This window comes from Conger conger, chromosome 3, assembly GCF_963514075.1.
Source record: "Conger conger chromosome 3, fConCon1.1, whole genome shotgun sequence".
In the NCBI taxonomy this organism is placed as follows: Eukaryota; Metazoa; Chordata; class Actinopteri; order Anguilliformes; family Congridae; genus Conger; species Conger conger.
The window spans coordinates 17,298,037-17,318,379 of NC_083762.1; the positions used below are offsets into that span (position 1 = coordinate 17,298,037).

The 20,343-nt window shown below is 41.8% G+C and overlaps 1 protein-coding gene across 1 annotated transcript; it reads left to right on the forward strand.

Annotated features, from left to right (window-relative positions):
- Positions 1 to 1,073: 1,073 nt before the first annotated feature.
- LOC133123415 (transmembrane protein 179B-like) lies at positions 1,074 to 6,839 on the forward strand. Its single transcript, XM_061233880.1, has 5 exons — positions 1,074 to 1,135; positions 3,139 to 3,320; positions 5,399 to 5,533; positions 5,723 to 5,801; positions 6,567 to 6,839. The coding sequence occupies exons 1-5, from the start codon at positions 1,094 to 1,096 to the stop codon at positions 6,837 to 6,839; spliced, it is 711 nt and encodes a 236-aa protein (XP_061089864.1). The 5' UTR covers positions 1,074 to 1,093.
- Positions 6,840 to 20,343: the final 13,504 nt, after the last annotated feature.

Here is a 20,343-nt window from a genome sequence, read left to right on the forward strand (position 1 = left end):
TGAGCAATCGGGGGAGAAGGGCCTTAGTCAGGCAGGTGACCAAGAACCCGAAGGTCACTCTGTCAGAGCTCCAGCGTTCCTCTGTGGAGAGAGGAGAACCTTCCAGAAGGACAACCATCTCTGCAGCAATCCACCAATCAGGCCTGTATGGTAGAGTGGCCAGACGGAAGCCACTCCTTAGTAAAGGCACATGGCAGCCCGGCGTCATGTTTGGAGGAAACCAGGTATCGCTCATCACCTGGCCAATACCATCCCTACAGTGAAGCATGGTGGTGGCAGCATCATGCTGTGGGGATGTTTTTCAGTGGCAGGAACTGGGAGACTAGTAAGGATTGAGGGGAAGATGAATGCAGCAATGTGCAGAGACATCCTGGATGAAAACCTGCTCCAGAGTGCTCTTGACCTCAGACTGGGGCAATGGTTCCTCTTTCAGCAGGACAACGACCCTAAGCACACAGCCAAGATATCAAAGGAGTGGCTTCAGGACAACTCTGTGAATGTCCTTGAGTGGCCCAGCCAGAGCCCAGACTTGAATCAGATTCTGGAGAGATCTGAAAATGGCTGTGCACCGACGCTCCCCATCCAACCTGATGGAGCTTGAGAGGTGCTGCAAAGAGGAATGGGCGAAACTGGCCAAAGATAGGGGTGCCAAGCTTGTGGCATCATATTCAAAAAGACTTGAAGCTGTAATTGCTGCCAAAGGTGCATCAACAAAGTATTGAGCAAAGGCTGTGAATGCTTATGTGCATGTGATTTCTTAGTTTTTTTTATTTTTTTGCAAAAATTTCAAAACTTCTTTCATGTTGTCATTATGGGGTGTTGTGTGTAGAATTTAGAGGAAAAAAATGTTTTATTCCATTTTGGAATAAGGCTGTAACATAACAAAATGTGGGGAAAGTGAAGCGCTGTGAATACTTTCCGGATGCACTGTATCCTACCAACTAGATTCTGATTGTTTTTCATGAATTTACACGACTAAAACAAGTGGGCAATGTGCTTTTCTTAAATTAAGGAAGGCACTGACTACTAGGGCGTCCACCGTAATGACGGATGTAGAGAGTACGCATGACGAGGACTGGTCAGTGAGGATGCGATGGCGCTCAATTGTTTCTTTGTGGAGTTCCTGCTGTACGTGGTATGTTTTTTCTGCGGAATCGTTACTGCAGCATCGGTAGCAATAACTCAGGTAAATTGACGAAAACACGCGTCGTTGCTCTCCACTAGCTTTAATTTGCACTCTGCGACAGTCTTGCGTAGCATGTGGTTCCGCGTTGATTCTCACTCAACTGCCAATATGTTGTCATTTTAAAATACAAAGTTCAAACAAAGTTTTGCATTCATAGCGGACATGCTTAGTAATCTGTCTTGGCCCTAAAGACATCCCGTTCTGCTTCGTGTACGTTTGACTTTTGAATTCTGCCTTGTCGGGTTAAGTGCAGATGAGATAAGCACAGAGGGGTTCTGAAACAGAAGCGTAGTGGTTAAGGTAAAATGACTGGGACACGCAAGTTCCAATCCCGGTGTAGCCGCTATAAGATCCGCATAGTCGTTGGGCCCTTGAGCAAGGCCCTTAACCCTGCATTGCTCCAGGGGAGGATTGTCTCCTGCTTAGTCTAATCAACTGTATGTCGCTCTGGATAAGAGCGTCCGCCAAATGCCAATAATGTAATGTAATGTAATTTATGTTCATGCCATGTTGGCATATCAGCTGTCAGTGTTCGTAGGCTGTTCTCCGACAAGTCCTGCGAGAAGGGACAGTAGTGAGGTAGCCAGGTTGCCGAAAATGACAGTTTCTGTTTACACCCGGTAGTTTTTCAATAACTTATTTTTCACCTATTTTCTCATGACTATTCTACATTACTACAATTTGTAAAAAAGAAAAGAAAAACATCAAAAACCCCTCTCAGTATTTCTATTCATATGGTCTCTTCAGTTGGTGACTTGTGTTCATGATTTTAAGGCAGAATGTCATTTTGCTTGCTTTTTTTAAGTTTTAAACCATTTTGGTTTTTGTGCTTATACGTTCTATATTTTCATGAAAAGTGTATCAGCAATCGATAGCAAACTCTAACTCTGTATCACTATTTAAGTCATTTTATTTAGATATTACACGTCTGTCACGTGCACATCGTGATTCTTGTGGTGTAGGAGATTTTCGGCTCAAGGTGAAAGTAGTTTCTCCTGTTTAAAATTTTGGCGTCTGGCTTGACGGCAGTTAAACTTCTTAGAAGGAAACGAAAGTGTAACTGATGCACGCATTACGGAATTGAGCGTCCACTTGAACTGGGAGAAAACGAAACCCACGCCGAAGAGGCAAGCGCCTGTGCGTTTTAACTTACGATCCTTTGTTGTGCCATGCGACCGTCCTCGGCGGTTTATTGTGTCCAATTAACTGCGTGTTATTAGAGTCAGATGAGCTGGAATAAATAGTTTGCCCACTTTTCTTTCGTCAATTACAGTATATGTGCAGGCATGTCAATGTGAAAAATACGTTGATAAGAGGCTAATGTACATTTTTGTGAGCACAAAATTATTTGATTAACTTGGGGAATCCCTGTATTGATAGCAAAAAGGGATCTTGTGGAGTAAACCGCAGCATCTTGATCTTATACATGTGGAAGGAGTGTTTCTTTGCCGAACGTCTTGTGGGCCTATTGAGTTTCAGTCACAGTTTGTAAAGAATGTACAGTGCAGTCCGTAAGAATTTGGACGGTGGTAATTTCTGTTCTTTTGTTTGCATTTCTCAACGTGAGGACCAGAGTTGTGCCAATGACAGTCAAAGAAGCCATTGGCATGAGGCTGAGAAATTAGGGGGGAAAAATAGTCTGAGATGTAGGCCAAACAATAGGCTTACCAAAATGAATGTTTCATTTCAAATCTAATGTGCTGGATTACAGAGCCAAAATTTTACCATTGTCCAAATACTTAAGGGAAGCAGATTTTTTACAATTTCTGACATTGTTGGGGAACACTGAACGTGAAAACATCAGGCACTGTTAAAACACAGTAGCCCACTAATTCACAAATGTGGTCAGTATGATGATGTGCTTGCAAGTGTGAAAGTTCTACAAATTGATGGTTTCTTTTCAGAAAAGAGTCTGTATGAGAAGGCCATGACTTGCCTATGTTGCATTGCAGGACGAGTTTGCTGGGAAGTGCATTCTGTACGGCACTGTCCGTTTGAACGGAACAAATCTTACCATAGAATTCCCCAGCTCCCAGTCCCCCTGCTACTTTGTGACGACCATCTCCGTGTGCGTAACTGTATACTGCCTCTCCCTCGCTCTTTACTGCTACTGTGTGGCCAAAGACAGCCAAAGGTGAGAGGTGGAGCATTTTCACCAGGGTTTGCAAACCTCTTCAGCTTTAACCTAAATGTCAATAGAAATTTGGGATGAACTTAAACATTTGATGAAATGTCAGGTTTTTGAGCGGTGAAAAGCCATTGTCATTTCAGTTTGGCTATATTTTTAGTGGCCGCTGTTTCACACTAGAATTAAACAGCCTGTATGCCTGTATATATTGTTTGGACCACACTCTAATAATACAATATATATACAGTGGTGTGAAAAAGTGCTTGCCCCCTTCCTGATTTCTTATTTTTTTGCATGTTTGTCACATTTAAATGTTTCAGATCATCAAACAAATTTAAATATTAGTCAAAGACGACACAAGTAAACACAAAATGCAGTTTTTAAATGAAGGTTTTTATTATTAAGGGAGAAAGAAAATCCAAACCTACATGGCCCTGTGTGAAAAAGTGATTGCCCCCCCTGTTAAAACATAACTTAACTGTGGTTTATCAAACATGAGTTCAATTTCTTTAGCCACACCCAGGCCTGATTACTGCCACACCTGTTCTCAATCAAGAAATCACTTAAATAGGACCTGCCTGACAAAGTGAAGTAGACCAAATGATCCTCAAAAGCTAGACATCATGCCGAGATCTAAAGAAATTCAGGAACAAATGAGAAAGAAAGAAAGTAATTGAGATCTATCAGTCTGGAAAAGGTTATAAAGCCATTTCTAAAGCTTTGGGACTCCAGTGAACCACAGTGAGAGCCATTATCCACAAATGGCGAAAACATGGAACAGTGGTGAACCTTCCCAGGAGTGGACGGCCGACCAAAATTACCCCAAGAGCGTAGCGACGACTCATCCAAGAGGTCACAAAAGACCCCACAACAACATCCAAAGAACTGCAGGCCTCACTTTCCTCAGTTAAGGTCAGTGTTCATGACTCCACCATAAGAAAGAGACTGGGCAAAAATGGCCTGCATGGCAGAGTTCCAAGACGAAAACCACTGCTGAGCAAAAAGAACATTAAGGCTCGTCTCAATTTTGCCAGAAAACATCTTGATGTTCCCCAAGACTTTTGGGAAAATACTCTGTGGTCTGACGAGACAAAAGTTGAACTTTTTGGAAGGTGTGTGTCCCATTACATCTGGCGTAAAAGTAACACCGCATTTCAGAAAAAGAACATCATACCAACAGCAAAATATGGTGGTGGTAGTGTGATGGTCTGGGGCTGTTTTGCTGCTTCAGGACCTGGAAGACTTGCTGTGATAAATGGAACCATGAATTCGGCTGTCTACCAAAAAATCCTGAAGGAGAATGTCCGGCCATCTGTTCGTGACCTCAAGTTGAAACAAACTTGGGTTCTGCAGCAGGACAATGATCCAAAACACACCAGCAAGTCCACCTCTGAATGGCTGAAGAAAAACAAAATGAAGACTTTGGAGTGGCCTAGTCAAAGTCCTGACCTGAATCCTATTGAGATGCTGTGGCATGACCTTAAAAAGGCTCATGCTCAAAAACCCTCCAATGTGGCTGAATGACAACAATTCTGCAAAGATGAGTGGGCCAAAATTCCTCCACAGCGCTGTAAGAGACTCATTGCAAGTTATCGCAAACGCTTGATTGCAGTTGTTGCTGCTAAGGGTGGCCCAACCAGTTATTAGGTTTAGGGGGCAATCACTTTTTCACACAGGGCCATGTAGGTTTGGATTTTCTTTCTCCCTTAATAATAAAAACCTTCATTTAAAAACTGCATTTTGTGTTTACTTGTGTTGTCTTTGACTAATATTTAAATTTGTTTGATGATCTGAAACATTTAAGTGTGACAAACATGCAAAAAAATAAGAAATCAGGAAGGGGGCAAGCACTTTTTCACACCACTGTATATATATATATATATATATATATATATATATATATATATACTTTGTGGATGTGTTCAGTAGGTTGAGTTGTGTTCGAGTTTGAATATCTACTTGATAACTTAAGAGTTACTACTGGTTAATACTGGTTTGTATTTGACCGATCACAGGGTCTGAGTATGTATGTGTTGACAGGCTTTGATAAAATGAGACATTGTTTGTGTCCCTGTTTCTCCCAGGGGACACATTTCGATGTACGTGACACTTCTGGTTTCTGGGGTCTTCTCATTCTTCCTGTTGGTGACTGGGTGTGTCCTAAGGTTTGGTAGGAATCGCCTCTGCGAGTCTATAATCAGCCTGCCAGGTATAACCAGGTGAGGGACAATTATACTCTGCATTTGTGTATCTGTGACTGTTTTGAATGTTTCACCAGGAGAGCAGCAAGGGGCCTCAGCCACCATTGAAGTCAGTCTCCAGCAGGTTCTTGGGGTTTGTTCAGTACATGAGCAGTTACAGACTGCATCAGTGTATGACCATCTGAGAATCTCTGTGTTGTGTTTAAGGTGTGAGGAGGCACAGGACAAGCCTTGGTCCGCCCCGTACGTAGGGACGCGATTCTTCTTCAATCTGCTCGATGCAGAGGTCAGTGCTGATCCACAAAGTACATACCACACAATGAATGCCAACTTCAGATGCAACCAACTATTCAGTTATCATGGATGGAACAGCATGACTATGGACTGAATTATATAATATATTATTGTAACTGCATGGTTATAGGAGTGATGAACTGCACATTTGACTCCAGAACTACAACTCTGAACAAACCTAACATTACCTAGAATTGGGATGAATATATACAGTACTTAAGCATTTACATGTTGTTTCCACATTTTCCAACTGTGGACTCCATTAAACACCATTGGTGCGCATGTGAAAAATGTATTTGTTGACACTGCTCAGTTGGCTTATTGGTGCATTATGTTTGTCAAATAAAATGTAAATGTATAATTAATACTAATTAAATATAATAGGAATGATAATGACATTTTAAATTTGGCATAACCACACTGACATTATAGTATGTCACACTGACAGACTTGTCAGTACATGAACTATAACTATTATCTTTCCACCCCCATTGTCACTGCAGTGTAGTGTTCATGTGTTGCTACTACTTGATTAATGTTATTTTACATTCAGTTACTTGTGTAGTTGCTTTCCCTAATCTGTTCCCACTACAGCACGTTTCTCTCTTCCAGACTCATGCCAACCCTACTGTCATTACATTACATTACTTTGCATGTCATTTAGCGGATGGTTTTATCCAAAGCAACGTACAGAAAAGTGCATATGAAGGTCATATTGCTCTCTCATGCCATATGTATTTGTGTAATTCTCTGTCAGACATCAGTGTGGGTGACCTTCTTCTCCTGGCTGGTGATCTTCATTGCAGTGGTTATCCAGAGGTGCCTTGATTCAGCGGTCACGGCCAGGGGATACGTTCCCAGCGTGAGCCCCTCGCTGCCTGAGTTCACGCCCAGGGGAGAGGTCTCCAGCGTGAGCCCCCGGCTGCGTGAGTTCAGAGCCAGCCGCTCTGAGACTAAATTCCTCCTCTCGGACCAGAACGGACACAGTTATTATCATAGTGTTCATGAAACTGTTATTTATAGAGAGTGAGCTCCCATGCTCTTTTGCAGCAACGCCCTGTTAATGCCCCCCACCCTTATTTCTTCAAGTTATCATTACCATATTTTCTTATTTCTTTCTGAGCAAATGTCTGGTTAATGGCACTACAAGATTACATTTTATGTGATGTTTGATATTTGAACTTAACAAAACTTTAACACGTAAACTTAACAAAATGCGTAAGGATAAAGCCATTTATTAGGGATTAATTGAACATATTAAAATGCACCAGAAGCCTCCAAAAAAACGGGGACATCATCTGAACCCCCTGGTTGGCCATTTGTTCTCTATTGCCTACTACTTCATGTCTTAGAAAACTGACAGTAGACACACATATTTACATAACATGTAATTTATTTTTTAATTAATTAAAAAATCTCCATTGTTGGGAGAATTGCTGACTTTGTACCATAATGTTCTGGAACATGATATGTGATCAATTACATAATTGGCCGTTGCATGAACCAGACTATTTCAGCTTAGGATGGGCCATTCCACTCCGGCAGAAGAGGAGGTTCTGAAGTCTTGCGAGTAAATTACACTTCCCCATAGCCTCTCTCAATCCAAACTACTAAAATGAATTCAAAAGTCAAAGTTCTGAGCCAAATTGAACAGGTCCCACAATCCTAATCTGTGGACTGCATCCCCTTTCAGGATGGTTTCTGTTTAAAATATTGGGTAATGAATTATCCCCGGGTGTGTTGACTTCTCAAAGAAGTAAATGACACAACTTAAGGTTTTAAGGCTTTAATTTATGTGATCATGAGGTTAATGTGAACCCCAGCAGGCTCTGTACCCTCTGGGACTTGAATTCCATTTCCCTGGTCTACGTTTAAAGCTGCTTATGTGATCTGGTTATCAAATACAAATTATGCGGTTGATATAGTCTCATCACATGTTAGTAGGCTGTTGACTCGTGTTGACTCACCGTCTACCTGTGTTTATAGTCCTTAAATTCAAGTTTCAAAATATACAGTTGATGACCTGACACTCAAAACATTGTATGACTGTACAATAATTCAGGTTCATTGGTTGAAAATTGGTTCTAATTGCCACAGCCAATGACATTTCAACATCAGCGCGTTTACAGAGAAGAGGGAGGGATAAACAGTGTTGTAGTTTGAAGGTGTTTGTTGCTGCTATTCCTCTCTTGACCAACAGAATTCCGAAATTACCTACTGTACCTTTAACTGCTGAGCCTAGATTAGCACTGTGTGCAGCATTTGTATGCAAAAGTCCTGCCCCTGAATCAGATAGCCAATGTGCACTCCAGGCTGCCCAAGGCCTGGAAATGGAGCAAGAGTAAGCTATAGTCCAACATTCACCCTCCCACTAAAGCTCTCTCTTGTGATGCAACATGAAAATTTTGTTTTGTTTTTGTTTTTTTACCAAGTCCATGAAAGCAGTATTTCATAGTATCTGTTTTCATGGGACAGTTATTTTTCCTCTGGCTGCAGTAAAGGTGTTGGTGTAGCAGTTGAAGGTTTTCTGGTGGCTGCTGGCTCTTTGGTAGAAAGGCACTTAGTCAGCTTTAATCCCTGAAGATCACTGAACTACAGAAGCGTTCATGTGGATCTTTGCTTGTCTCTGCTCCCCCTGCTGTTGGTTTTTATGTATAGTATCATGTCAAACCCCACAACCTACTTAACAGATTTTTTATGTTTTCTTTTCACCTACAATTCATTATTATTACTATTTTGTGTTAAAGTAGTCAAGATTTTAATTAATCCCAGACTTTATACAGTGTGACATGTTTTAAATAGGTTATTCATTTCCAAATAACTGCGATGGACTGGCGACCCGTCCAGGGTGTATTCCTGCCTTTCGCCCAATGTATGCTGGGATAGGCTCCAGCCCCCCTGCGACCCTGTTCAGGATAAGCGGGTTCAGATAATGGATGGATGGATGGATTTCCAAATAAACTCTGTTCCAGTTTACTGAGAAGGCTTTTTAAAAAAAAATATGTATAGGTTTTTATATCTTTTTTTTTTTTTTTTTACCAGAGCCAACGTGAAATGCAAAGTATATTGCTGTATGTTGAGGGTGCATGTAGGCTATATGTATCCTCCTGGTTCAACTGATTGAAATTTCTAGTGTTGCTTTTTCAAAGATGCACTGCAAAGTTAAATATGTGACTTGCTGCCTTTGGAGGGATGGAACATTCAAGCCATATTCTTCAGGTTACTAGCATTTTGGAGTTCATTATTGGTTGTTCCAGAAAGGGTGGCTTCCTCTGGGATGGGACCACCAGGTGGGGGGTGTGTATTACATTTTGAATATGTAGAGATGTTCATGGACATGTTCATTCAACTTGGATTTCAAGCTGTAGATACAACCTGGTGGCAATCAAGCTAGTAGCTTTCAAATAACATCAGCCTTCGCCATTGTTTTTCATTTATTTCCACTGCATTCATCCCCCCTGCATATAAAGGGGTTTCCTTCATTAGACGTTATACCTATTGCAATTCCTATTACAAAACCATGCCAAGATACTGGTGAAAGACAAAATCTTATTTTTGTATATAGGTGTCTACATGTATATATGAGTGTGCATGTGTGTGTCCATCTTTACATTTGAGAGTAAAGTGTGTTTTGACCAATGTATGCCAATAAAAATCTCTTTTTCGGAACTTCCTGCATTTGAGAGTGATACTACCTTCTGATAGTCTATCAAATGTTTTGGTTCTGAAATTTATTTGACAGTGATTAAGTGCAACTGTCAGTATTTTCTTTGTAATCATCAACTACGTAATATGATGAGTTCCCGCTGAAAAAAACTGCTCAAGCTAGGTTTTGAAACAGCTGGGAGCTGGTTGGCCAGCTCCATACTCAACATGGCGTGACCAGCTGAAGTTAAGTATTGAAACAACTGGTAGCTGGTCATTTCAAGCTGGTCATTGCTGGATTCTACAGCAGGAGTGATACATATTTTAGAGGTACGACACCATCTCTGGTTTTTCTCTGTCCATGCGGTCTTCCATGGCCACACAGAATTGGAAATGATTGAACTGAAAGCCTCAACCTCACGCTCTTGGGTTGGGTTGTGGTTAGAATGGTTTTTGGCAATAAATCAGGGTTTATGGTTCAACACAACTGCATTTCCTCCCATTCATATTCATAAGGAAATGCAAACGGTGACCCTGAAAGTAATGTTTAAAACACTATTCTATTCTAAAACAAATACATTGGCATTGTGTCTCAAGGAACATAATGATTAATGTTAGCTATGAATACAATATTTACCCATTTCATTGCTCGGTTAGGAATTGCTTTGTGAAACCACAACTGGAAATTATGGAAATGTGTTATTGTTATAAACACGGACATCGGAGTTCACAGGAAGTGAGACTGCCTTGCAGGAAGCTGTGCAGCCTCTGCTTTGATAGGGCACAAGTGACATAGGGGAGCACGGGGGAAGGAGGACAAATGGCGTATTAGAAATTACATTTGAATTCTTAAAATTCAGATTTTTATTCTTATTTAAATTGAAAATTGAAAATAGGGGGAGAAAATGAGAATGTGTTTGCCCAATACAAATTTATTCAGCTGTAAATTCCTATGAATGCGACCATAATGTATACTTTCAGTGCAAAATTGTCTGGCGATTTTGTGAGGAACTATCCAAGCACTTATTTCACCCTCTTCATTTCTCCTCTCTCCTGGTACAAACTTGCACTTCTTTTCCATTCTTCTCTATGTGAGTGTGTGTGCATGAGTGTGTGTGTATTGCTCTCTGTATGAGTGTGTGCGTGAGTGTGTGTGTGAGTGTGTGTGCATGAGTGTGTGTGTATTGGTCTCTGTATGAGTGTGTGTGTATGAGTGCGTGTGTGAGTGTGTGTGCATGAGTGTGTGTGTGTGTGTGTGCATTGCTCTCTGTATGAGTGTGTGTGTGTGTGAGTGTGTGCATGAGTGTGTGTGTATGAGTGTGTGTGCATGAGTGTGTGTGTGAGTGTGTGTGTATGAGTGTGTGTGTGTGTTGCTCTCTCTCTCAGAGCCGTTTGCTCAGCTTGCGGGCCTGTCTCTCTCGGGCCTCGAAGGCAGCCTTGGTGTCGAGCAGCTCCTCCAGCTGCCTGCGCATCCTGGCCATGTCCAGCTGAGCGGCCTGGCACTGCTCCCGCAGACAGCAGCTCTCCTCGCGCAGCTGATTGGCCGCTGCGGCCAGCTGCTCGCTGTGCTGCCGGCACCGCGTCTGCACCTGCGCCGCGTCCACCAGCAGCGCCTCCACGCTGCACGCCACCGAGCCCGCCCGGTCTGCAGACATCGTCTGGGTCAGGGGCGGACAGAACGTACAAATCCAGCCATGTTTTTCACCCGCCCATGCACTCACCCAGCCGTTTTCACTCGTTAGGTCTACCGCCTTTGTGCTAATTAGCAAATGCAGATGATTTCAACATAGTACTGAGGTGGACTTTTACTTTTTTTTTTTTTTTTTAGATATTTTTTCTTTATTGGACAGTATATAGAGACAGGAAGAATGGGGGCGAGAGAGAGGGAAAGACGTGATAAATTGTCAGACGGTCGGATTCGAACCGTTGACGTCGCGGCTCACAATGACCATGCGGTCAGTGCTCTGCAGGCTGCGCCACCGAGACACCTGACTTTTACTTTTTGAACCTGGATTTTCACCTCTGTTCCACTGAGCAGGATAATTGAGTTAGGTGGATAAGTGCACGGACTTAAACCCAGAATCTAATGGACAAGTAACAAGAGCTGTTCTAGGTTTTACTCTGTGCACTTATCCAGCTAATATGACATTAAAGTGCAGACTGTCGCGTAGAAATCGCATCACTTTTTATACATAGTCTCCCCATTTTAGGGGACCAAAAGTAATTGGACAGTTCACAGCTTCACAGCTGTTTCTGATTAGTGGGGTGTATTCAATCACTTCCGTAGTGCAGGTATAAGAAAGCTTTCAGCATCTAGTCTTGATTCTAGACTTTTGACTACTTTTGGAGTCTGTTATTCAAGTTTGTCAACATGAGGACCAATGTGCCAATGACAGTCAAGTAAGCCACTATGATGCACCCGACTAATCAGAAACAGCTGGGAAGCCAACTGTCCAATTACTTTTGGTCCCCAAAGATGGGGAGACTATAAAAAGGGATGTCATTTCTACACGTGTGAAATACCCTCAAATTACACGACAGTCTGCACGTTAACCTCATACTCATCGTTTAATTCCAAATCCAGTATACAGAGTACAGAGCCAAAACAACAGAAATGATAGGGATGAGACATTTTCACTTCTCAAAGTCATGCACTGTACTCCACGTGCTTTAATGTGAAAAAGATCTCCCTGAACCCCGGACGTGTCATTCTATGGCTGTGGTTAATGCTCACGTTTAATCAGAAAAAAGTGAGGGCTTCACATATATTCTCAAAATACTCTTATAATATTCTTATAATATCAGAATTTTCAGCAGACGTTTGGATGGCTTATGTGATCACAACCTATCTGGGTATTAGTGGACTGCACAACCTACAGTCCAGTAGATTACAGAACAGAGCACAAATAACCAGGGAAAATGTGTGGCCACAGCGCGGCACACAGTGGCCCGGCTACAGCACCAGGCCGACGGCAGCCAGCTCTGTCCAAATAGCTTATAGGAGCTTATCTCCCTTATCCCCTTTCTGTCCCACGCTCTCCGCCTCATCCGACTCCTCATGAAGCAGGCCGGTCCTGCACGTTATCCCCAGGGTTTTTGTCCTCAGGGTCAAAAATGACCACGTTCTGAGTTTAACAGCAGTTGCATGAAATTTGATTGCTTTACCTGGAGTCAGCACCGTTAGAAAAGGTTAATCAATGTCCATTTTCATATATTTTTTATAACAATACATCATCGGGGTACAAAGATTGTCTTATGTGCCTTTTTTAACAGTGCAGTTATGAAATTGCAAAGTTAAGGGCAACACATCTATTGCAGTAATGAAGAAAATCTATTATGATGTGTGTTTTGCAGAAAGTAGGAAAACAGTTATTCACTGATTAATGGATGGTTGACAGGTTCTTTCAAGATGAAATATATTGATTTAGGGTTTAAAATGAGATGAAGAGGCATTATCACAGGGGATCCGGTCAGGATGGGTCATTTTTGACTCGGGGAACACGGGGTGTGTACATCATATGAAGACAACACAAGGGTTAAGAGAACTGACCCCATAAAATCCAGCGCAGAAATAATACAGTGCTTAACATTTCATAACCGTCATCATTCCCATTACATAAAGGTCAATAGTCACAATGTGTTAAGTGTTAATTGTGATAAATGTGTGTTAACATATTGAATAAGCCATTTACACCCACACATACAGGAGATTTTACAAATGTTCTATAAATTTTGTGTATATTTTCAAAATAAAAACACATAACAAATTCCAGATTATAATTTACCCAGACTCAATGATGAAATGTAATGTACTTACCAAAGTCAGACTGGTTTGAAAACTCTCAGAATATAGGAATGTTTAGCTGTTAAAATGGCCTTCCTCTCTTCTTCTTTACTTAAAGTCTGTCTTATTTCCGTCCCTTCAGCACATTAGCAATATAGACATTTAGTTTTGTTTTCTAATGATTTCAAAGCAGCTCTTTGTGCAAGCCTGTCTACAGATAGTATGTCTTACCAATTTGTCACTGGTCGCTAGAAACGTGACCCGAATAAGACCCATGGCTAAACCCAGATTACACACACACACACACACACACACACACAAGTGAGAGAGAGGGGGATAAGAGAGGAAAAACATGAGTGCTGATGTAACCCATCTCCATATACACTCAGTGAGCACTTTACTAGGTATTTATTCGACTTATTCTTTAGACTTCTGCTGCTGTAGCCGATCCACTTACTGCTTCTATGCATTTAGTTGCTCCCACCTGATTGGCTGATTAAATATTTACATTAACAAGCTGCTGTACAGGTCCACGTAATAAAGTTCTCTTTGAGTGTACAAATTAACAAATTCACAAAAAAACAAACAAGTTTTTACGAGTGGGATGACGTGGACTTTGATTTAAAAATGAACATTTTAGAGTGTACTCATCTTCCCTTCAGTCATTTTTATTTATTTTCCTCTCATCGTTCATTTTTGTTATGATGCCATTTATAGCAGGGATCATCACCTCTGACCCTCGACTACGAAACCAGCCCTGGTTTTCTTTTCTCCCGGGTAATTAGTTCCTTTGATTGGCTGGACTGTCTTCACACCTGACTCTCAGGTAAAGGGAGGGTGGAAAACCAGCGCACTCTCGGGAACCTTGAGCTGCTGATCACTGATTTACAGATTCCATCTGTATTCTAAATGTCTACATACCACTAGATGGAGCTACGGGACTGAAGAGCGTCTGTTCCATGGAGTACCACATGTTATGGACTAAATAATGATTTCACTAAACTGAATAGTGTGTGCCAATGTCATTTTACAAAAATACATGAATTTCAAAGTTTCAGCCGCACCTGATTTATGCATGTTGTTTGAGGTCAATCATACACACACACACACACACACACACACTCTATTGTATCAGTCATTTGGCGGAGGGCTGGAATGATGCTGATGTCATTGGTCAATAGTGACCTCAACACACCAGCCCCCTGGAGCAACCTGCTGGGCCACAGAGACAGGCAAGCTGCTGACCAATCGACTCGCTCTAAAACTGTGTGGCAGAAGCCAATGCTGTAATGTAATTACCCTGGCCATAACTGTGGCCCTGGAGGGCCAATCTGCACGCTGGTTTTTCTCCCAACCAGTTACTTTAGTTTTACTTTTCTGACAGTTCTATAAACGACACTGGTTCAGTCCTGTACTTGAACATAGTAGGATCCTTAGGATAGTACTGCAGTCAGCAGCTGTAGCTGATGCTTATACAAATGTCAGATCAAGACAGGATTGAGCAAATTAAATAATTAAAAGCGTAATATTGTTCAAGCATCCTGAAACAGATCGGCCCTTGTTGCGCACCCCAGCTGCAAAACATCACCGCACAAAAGAGAGAGAAATCATTTTAAATGAAGCAGTTTGATTTTATTTATGTCTTCATCTCCACCACCATCATCATCCTCATCGTTTTATAGTAATAGTAATAGTAGGAATAGCAGAAGTACCTTTTTCAACATTGGGTGTAAATTTGAGTGTAGTTTGAAGATCTGATAAGGTCTTACCCACATTCCCACTTCCCCACCAAAACAGATCAGCCACAAGATAAACACAACTATGACCTACTGTGTCAAGAGTGTACATTCTCTGCTTTTACAAAAGATCTATCTTTTCACTGTCAGTACACATTCATGTTGCTTGCACAAAACATTCTGACAATGTAATTGGGATGCCACATCAACGTTACAGCACTGTCACATCAATATTGTGAGAACGGTTTCCTGCCCAGACTGAATCTGTGTAGGGGCATTCGTGTGGTTTGTGCCTATATTTAGAGGGTGTGTGTAGTTCTGTGCCCGCCCACCCCACCCCACCCACAGAAAACAAATGAACTAAAGTACAGACTTAAACAGAGGCAAATTAAAGAATTCACTACAACAATGGCATTCACTCACGCACACACTCACACATGCACATACTCACACACACGCATGTGTGCACACACACCAGATATGCTGATCTTGAAAATGACCATTAGATTGGCTAATTTGAAGGCCATTTTTCCAATATTCTATATTAAAATAGGTCAACATTGTTAAATTTGGTGAAAGTAAATTAATACTACAGTATGTCATACTATGCCAGTAATCAAAGTATGATGTTAGGCTGACACAATAAATTCATACAAGTAAAACATTTTACCCAAAATGCCCTCGATAATCTTACTAAAGGCATGCTTGGAAGATGTGATGTAAGCCCTCCTTTATTTTCAGGGTGTACTGTATATCATGATGTCAGCTTTGACAGTTCTCAGAAGCCCAATGACACTGTGTCACCATAGATATCTCAAAAATGTACAGCACAGCAAGAACCATTCACTCCAACAAAGAGACGACAGACTAACATCTGACAAACGTGTAAAACACATTATGTTTGTAAACAGCAATATTTATACTCGTAATTCAAATAATTTCCTGCCTTGACTGCATGTGCCTGGCTTTTGTGTGTACGTGTGTGTGTGTGTGTGTGTGTGTGAGAGAGAGAGAGATGATGAACACATCTGTGTTGTAGAATGCTGAAGTTCTAGAGTCCTCTGAACATGGTGTCCAGGTGTGCATATTTCTGGACCAATCACAGCAGTAGGTCAGCTATCTCTCTGGTAAGCCTGACATATTTCCAAGGCAAAATGATGTGGGCCGACAGTATAACAAAACCCTGATGAAATTGACGGCCAGAGCAAAGGCCAGGCATAACCATATGACCACTGACATGAATCATCGGCTGTCTGCCAGCTCAAAACAAGGTAATGGTAAGGACACAAGTTATTGTTATTTAATTATTCATGTCAGGGTGAGCGAAGGCAGAATTTGTTGGCATAAACCCAGGGTCATGGCTCTTAATAGTATTTTCAGCTGAGAGGCTGAAAAAAAAGAACCTGGGTAAAACTTAGCAATACCCCGGATCTGTAAGAAATTTCAAAGAAACAAATGCACAACTATTACACTTAATGGACACTGCACAGTTTTCTTGCTGAGGTTATAACTGCATTAGGAATATTAGAGAGCAGCACACCACAGAACAGATTTGTTTTAGCACAACTGCATAGTCATCCGAATGGGGCTTGCAAGCTTCTTTAGCAATGCTATGCCTCTCGCTTCAGTGGCAGAGTTCTGGCATCATGAAAAGATTGCACTCGGATAGGAACGATTACATCCCGGCAGATCCATGTATAATCAACTGAAAGCAATCTCTGCCTCGACAATGTGTATGGCTGGCTGACCTCACTGCAGGAAGCCACCACACTCCCTGTCCTGGTCTCACTGGGCTTTCTCCAAATTGTCCACATGGAGGCATCGATGGCTTATGGCGCTAATCACAGAAAGTTGGATGCCTGGCAATCGGCAGCTGCTGCTGTCAAATCTTTGTTATGATTTCAGCTGTTTTCATTCTTGATTTGGGTTGTCTTTTCATTGTGTCTGTGGTCCGGGAGCAAGGGGTGTCATTATGGGGGGTTGAGGGGTGGGGGGGGAATGTTCTTTTCTTGAATAAAAAAAATTTCATCACAAAAAAACTACTGGAAGCAATAGCTCTCCCTCTCCATAACAGGAATAAGCAAAAGCACAAGCATCACAATTCCTCCTTCCAATATCCACCAGTGAACCAATATACCTCACCTGCACATTTATATTAAAAAAACATGGGGAGATGGGCAGGTCTAGGGGGTAAATGTCCACCGTAACAACTTTTTGGGCTCACCAGCCCGTGAGCGATCAGTGAGGTCCAGTAAAATGGAATGCAGTCTACTCTACTGGTGTACATTAGAATGACACACGTCCGGCTAAGGCAGATGACAGCAGGCCTGGCTTGTGTCTGCCCTGTGCGTGAGCATCAATGCAAGAGTGGCTCTGAATCATCAAGTCATTTTACAACAGTCCATATTATCAAACTTATACAATTACAACAAATTTCTTCATGGCTAAACAATAAAAAATACCACCCCGTGTGGCACAATTGTGGGATGATGTATTGAAAATGAAATAATTCTGCAAGTTGAATAAGTTCTGCAGTTGAAAGAGTGACTATGTTTTTTCAGAGCAGTGTAAAAAAAAAAAAAATAATGTCCCGAAGACATTTGATGTACTAATGTTCGTGCAGTGACCAAAATCAGCGAGTCCGCTTTCTCTGATTGCAATTCACACTCAAATAAGACCGTGTGACCAGTCTGGGCCAATCATAGACAAGAGTACACATTGTGTCAGGAGAGAACAGTGGCTTGCATCATGTCTAACGTCCTTCCGTACGGCAATGCTGAAGAGCACAGTGCACGAGTCAGAGTCAGGGAGCAGTCCCTTGTGCGAGGCAAGACGGTGTTTTACACAACGGCACGATGCAGAGACAAATCAAAACAACAGTGCAATAACGATGTGATTCTTTCACCAAAAACAAACAGGTGACAGTCAATGTAAAGCTACAAATACCTCGAGAGCAACATTCCTCTCCCCCTTTCTTTCTTGCTCCTACTTCCTCTTCTCTTTGCTCATCCTCCACATCATTTTCTTTCTGTTGTTTTCCATTTCAGGAAAAAAGACAAGCAGGCAGAGGTAAAGCTGGGAGGGGTTGAGTGTCTCTTAAAACCCCTCTCTTTTCTTTCAGTCATCTGTCAGGTGGTGGGTCCATCTTTTGGTCAGTAAGCAATGAAAATGGAGGAGAGAAATTTCACTGGGGTTAAAGTTCAGTCATCCATCTCCCACAATCCTGAAGATGGAGGGGAGTACATTTCTCCCCTGAGAGGTAAGCAGGGTGTACAACATGGTAGGTTTACAGACACAATTGACACATCAATATTTTCTGTTTCTTTCTTCTTTTACAGTTGACTGAACATAAAAGGTGTGGCTATGACCCACACACAGGTCAAGAGGTGGTGTAGAGAGGCCGCACTCTTACCGTACGGAGACCGTTTGGGCGTTAAACCTGGGCGGTTCTCCAAAGCCCTCCTACACTTCCAGCCCCTCTCAGAGGGCCCTCTGAGGTTCCGGACCGGGAGACGCAGCACTTCTGAAAAGGTGACGCATCGAGAAACAGATCCATTCTCCTCCCATTGCTTTTTCCAGCTGTAGCTCAGAAAGGATGGATGGCGTTGAAATGTGATTGACGGGGTTGATGCTGCTGTAGACCCCTGCAGATCACACGCACTTCACAGACCACATGCGCATTTCGTGTTTTGAGAATGCAGCGGCTTGTGATGATGATGGCGGCCAGCAGCCCCTAAACCTTCCTGATGTGATACGAGAGGTCAGCGTTTGTTTCTTTGTTCGACGTGAGCTCAGTCAGAGAGAAAGAGAGAGACAGACAGGCAGCTAGGAGAGAAGAGCCAAACGTGTTCCTCTGTTTTGAACCGATTCCAAGAGGTAATGTCAGATAGTTTGTTCAACTAAACTAAAATAAAAGGCAACGAAGCAGAATTTTGCCTCCCTAAAAACAAAAGGACATTCCTGAACAGCTCCAGAGTCAGTGACAGCTCTGAGCTGTTTGTGCTCCGCGTCAGTTAGCTGGAAGACAGGCACACACTGGAAGAAAAAGGCAGGACGATCCCATCCTCCATCGCTCTCCAAAAGAAAATGAAGAAAATGTACTCCTGGTGTCAGATCTAGCTACAGTGCCCTCAAAATGTATTCCCACCCTTGATGAAGATGAGCAAAGAAGCCTTTTTTATGCTAACACAATTAGCAAAAAAGATCTGGCATTGCCTGTCTGTTATCGGACAAATAATCTACTGAATGTCACAGCTGTTCACACCCATAACAATTATTTTAAATAAGATTGGACTAACATATTCTATATGAACATGCTATTTTTGTAAATTCACCTCAATGTGGTGGCCTTCCATGACTTCCTATTTTAATTTAGTACAGAAAAAGAGAAATCAACGAAAAATAATAGTTTGTTGGAAAAAAAACAAAAACATTTTGATTGGACCAGGTATTATGGACAGATTGAGGCAAAATTTTGTTTTGGTTTTTGGTTGTTTGCGTCTACTTGTACTGCGATTCTTGTTAAGGTCAAAGGAATCACAAACTGCAGGAAGTACCATTGTGGCCTAACCCGTTTTCCTCTCTCAGGAAACTGAAACTGGGCTGCAAACGGATCTTTCAGCCAGACAACGACCCCAAACATTCCTCAAAATCATCGAATAACTGGCCACAACATTAGTCTTTAGTAATGGCCATCTAAGTTTCCAGACTTGAACCCGATCTAAAGTTTGCTATTTGAACTGAAGAGGGCAGTCAAGCACAGACCTGAAAGATTTGAAGGATCTTGAAATATTCAGTATGGAAGAATGGTCAAAGATCCCAATGGAATATGTTAATTAATTCATCTTAATATGCTGTTATCTTCACTGCTGTGAAGATAACACAGCTGTCTTTGGGCACCATGCTCTGGCTGGAAAAGCACTATACAGTATAAATACATTTCTCCTTCTTCTTATAGAAGATTTACTCAGTAATGTTTTCCTTATGAAGGGAGGTTGAACAAAGTGCTGAAAATTTGAATATTTGTGACACATATCTTTGGGTAATACATTTGAGAAAGGTGCTATTTTGGCTAATTCCACAGAATCATTATTAAGGTTACTATTCATTAAAAATATACCTCAGTAGCTAGATTTTGTGTCATTTCATTGTCTTTGTTCATTTTCATCAAGGGTGAAAACACTAAGGGCCACGGGAGGAACCCGTTAAACTGAACAGCCTGTGATTTCTCTCCATTCATCTGGCCCTGTGCCCTCTTAGGCCTAACCACTTCTGCTCTCTCTCTCTCTCCCTCTCCTTTTCCTTATCTACATTTACCTCCCATTCTTTTCATCCCTCCCTGTCTCTCCCTTCATTGGTCCTTCTCACTC

Excerpts from the sequence above, each read along its gene's own strand:
- LOC133123415 (XM_061233880.1), top strand. The coding sequence starts at position 1,094 with ATGGCGCTCAATTGTTTCTTTGTGGAGTTCCTGCTGTACGTG. Across the intron at positions 3,321-5,398 it reads GTGGCCAAAGACAGCCAAAG|GGGACACATTTCGATGTACG; the intron begins GTGAGAGGTGGA and ends TGTTTCTCCCAG. Across the intron at positions 5,534-5,722 it reads AGCCTGCCAGGTATAACCAG|GTGTGAGGAGGCACAGGACA; the intron begins GTGAGGGACAAT and ends GTTGTGTTTAAG.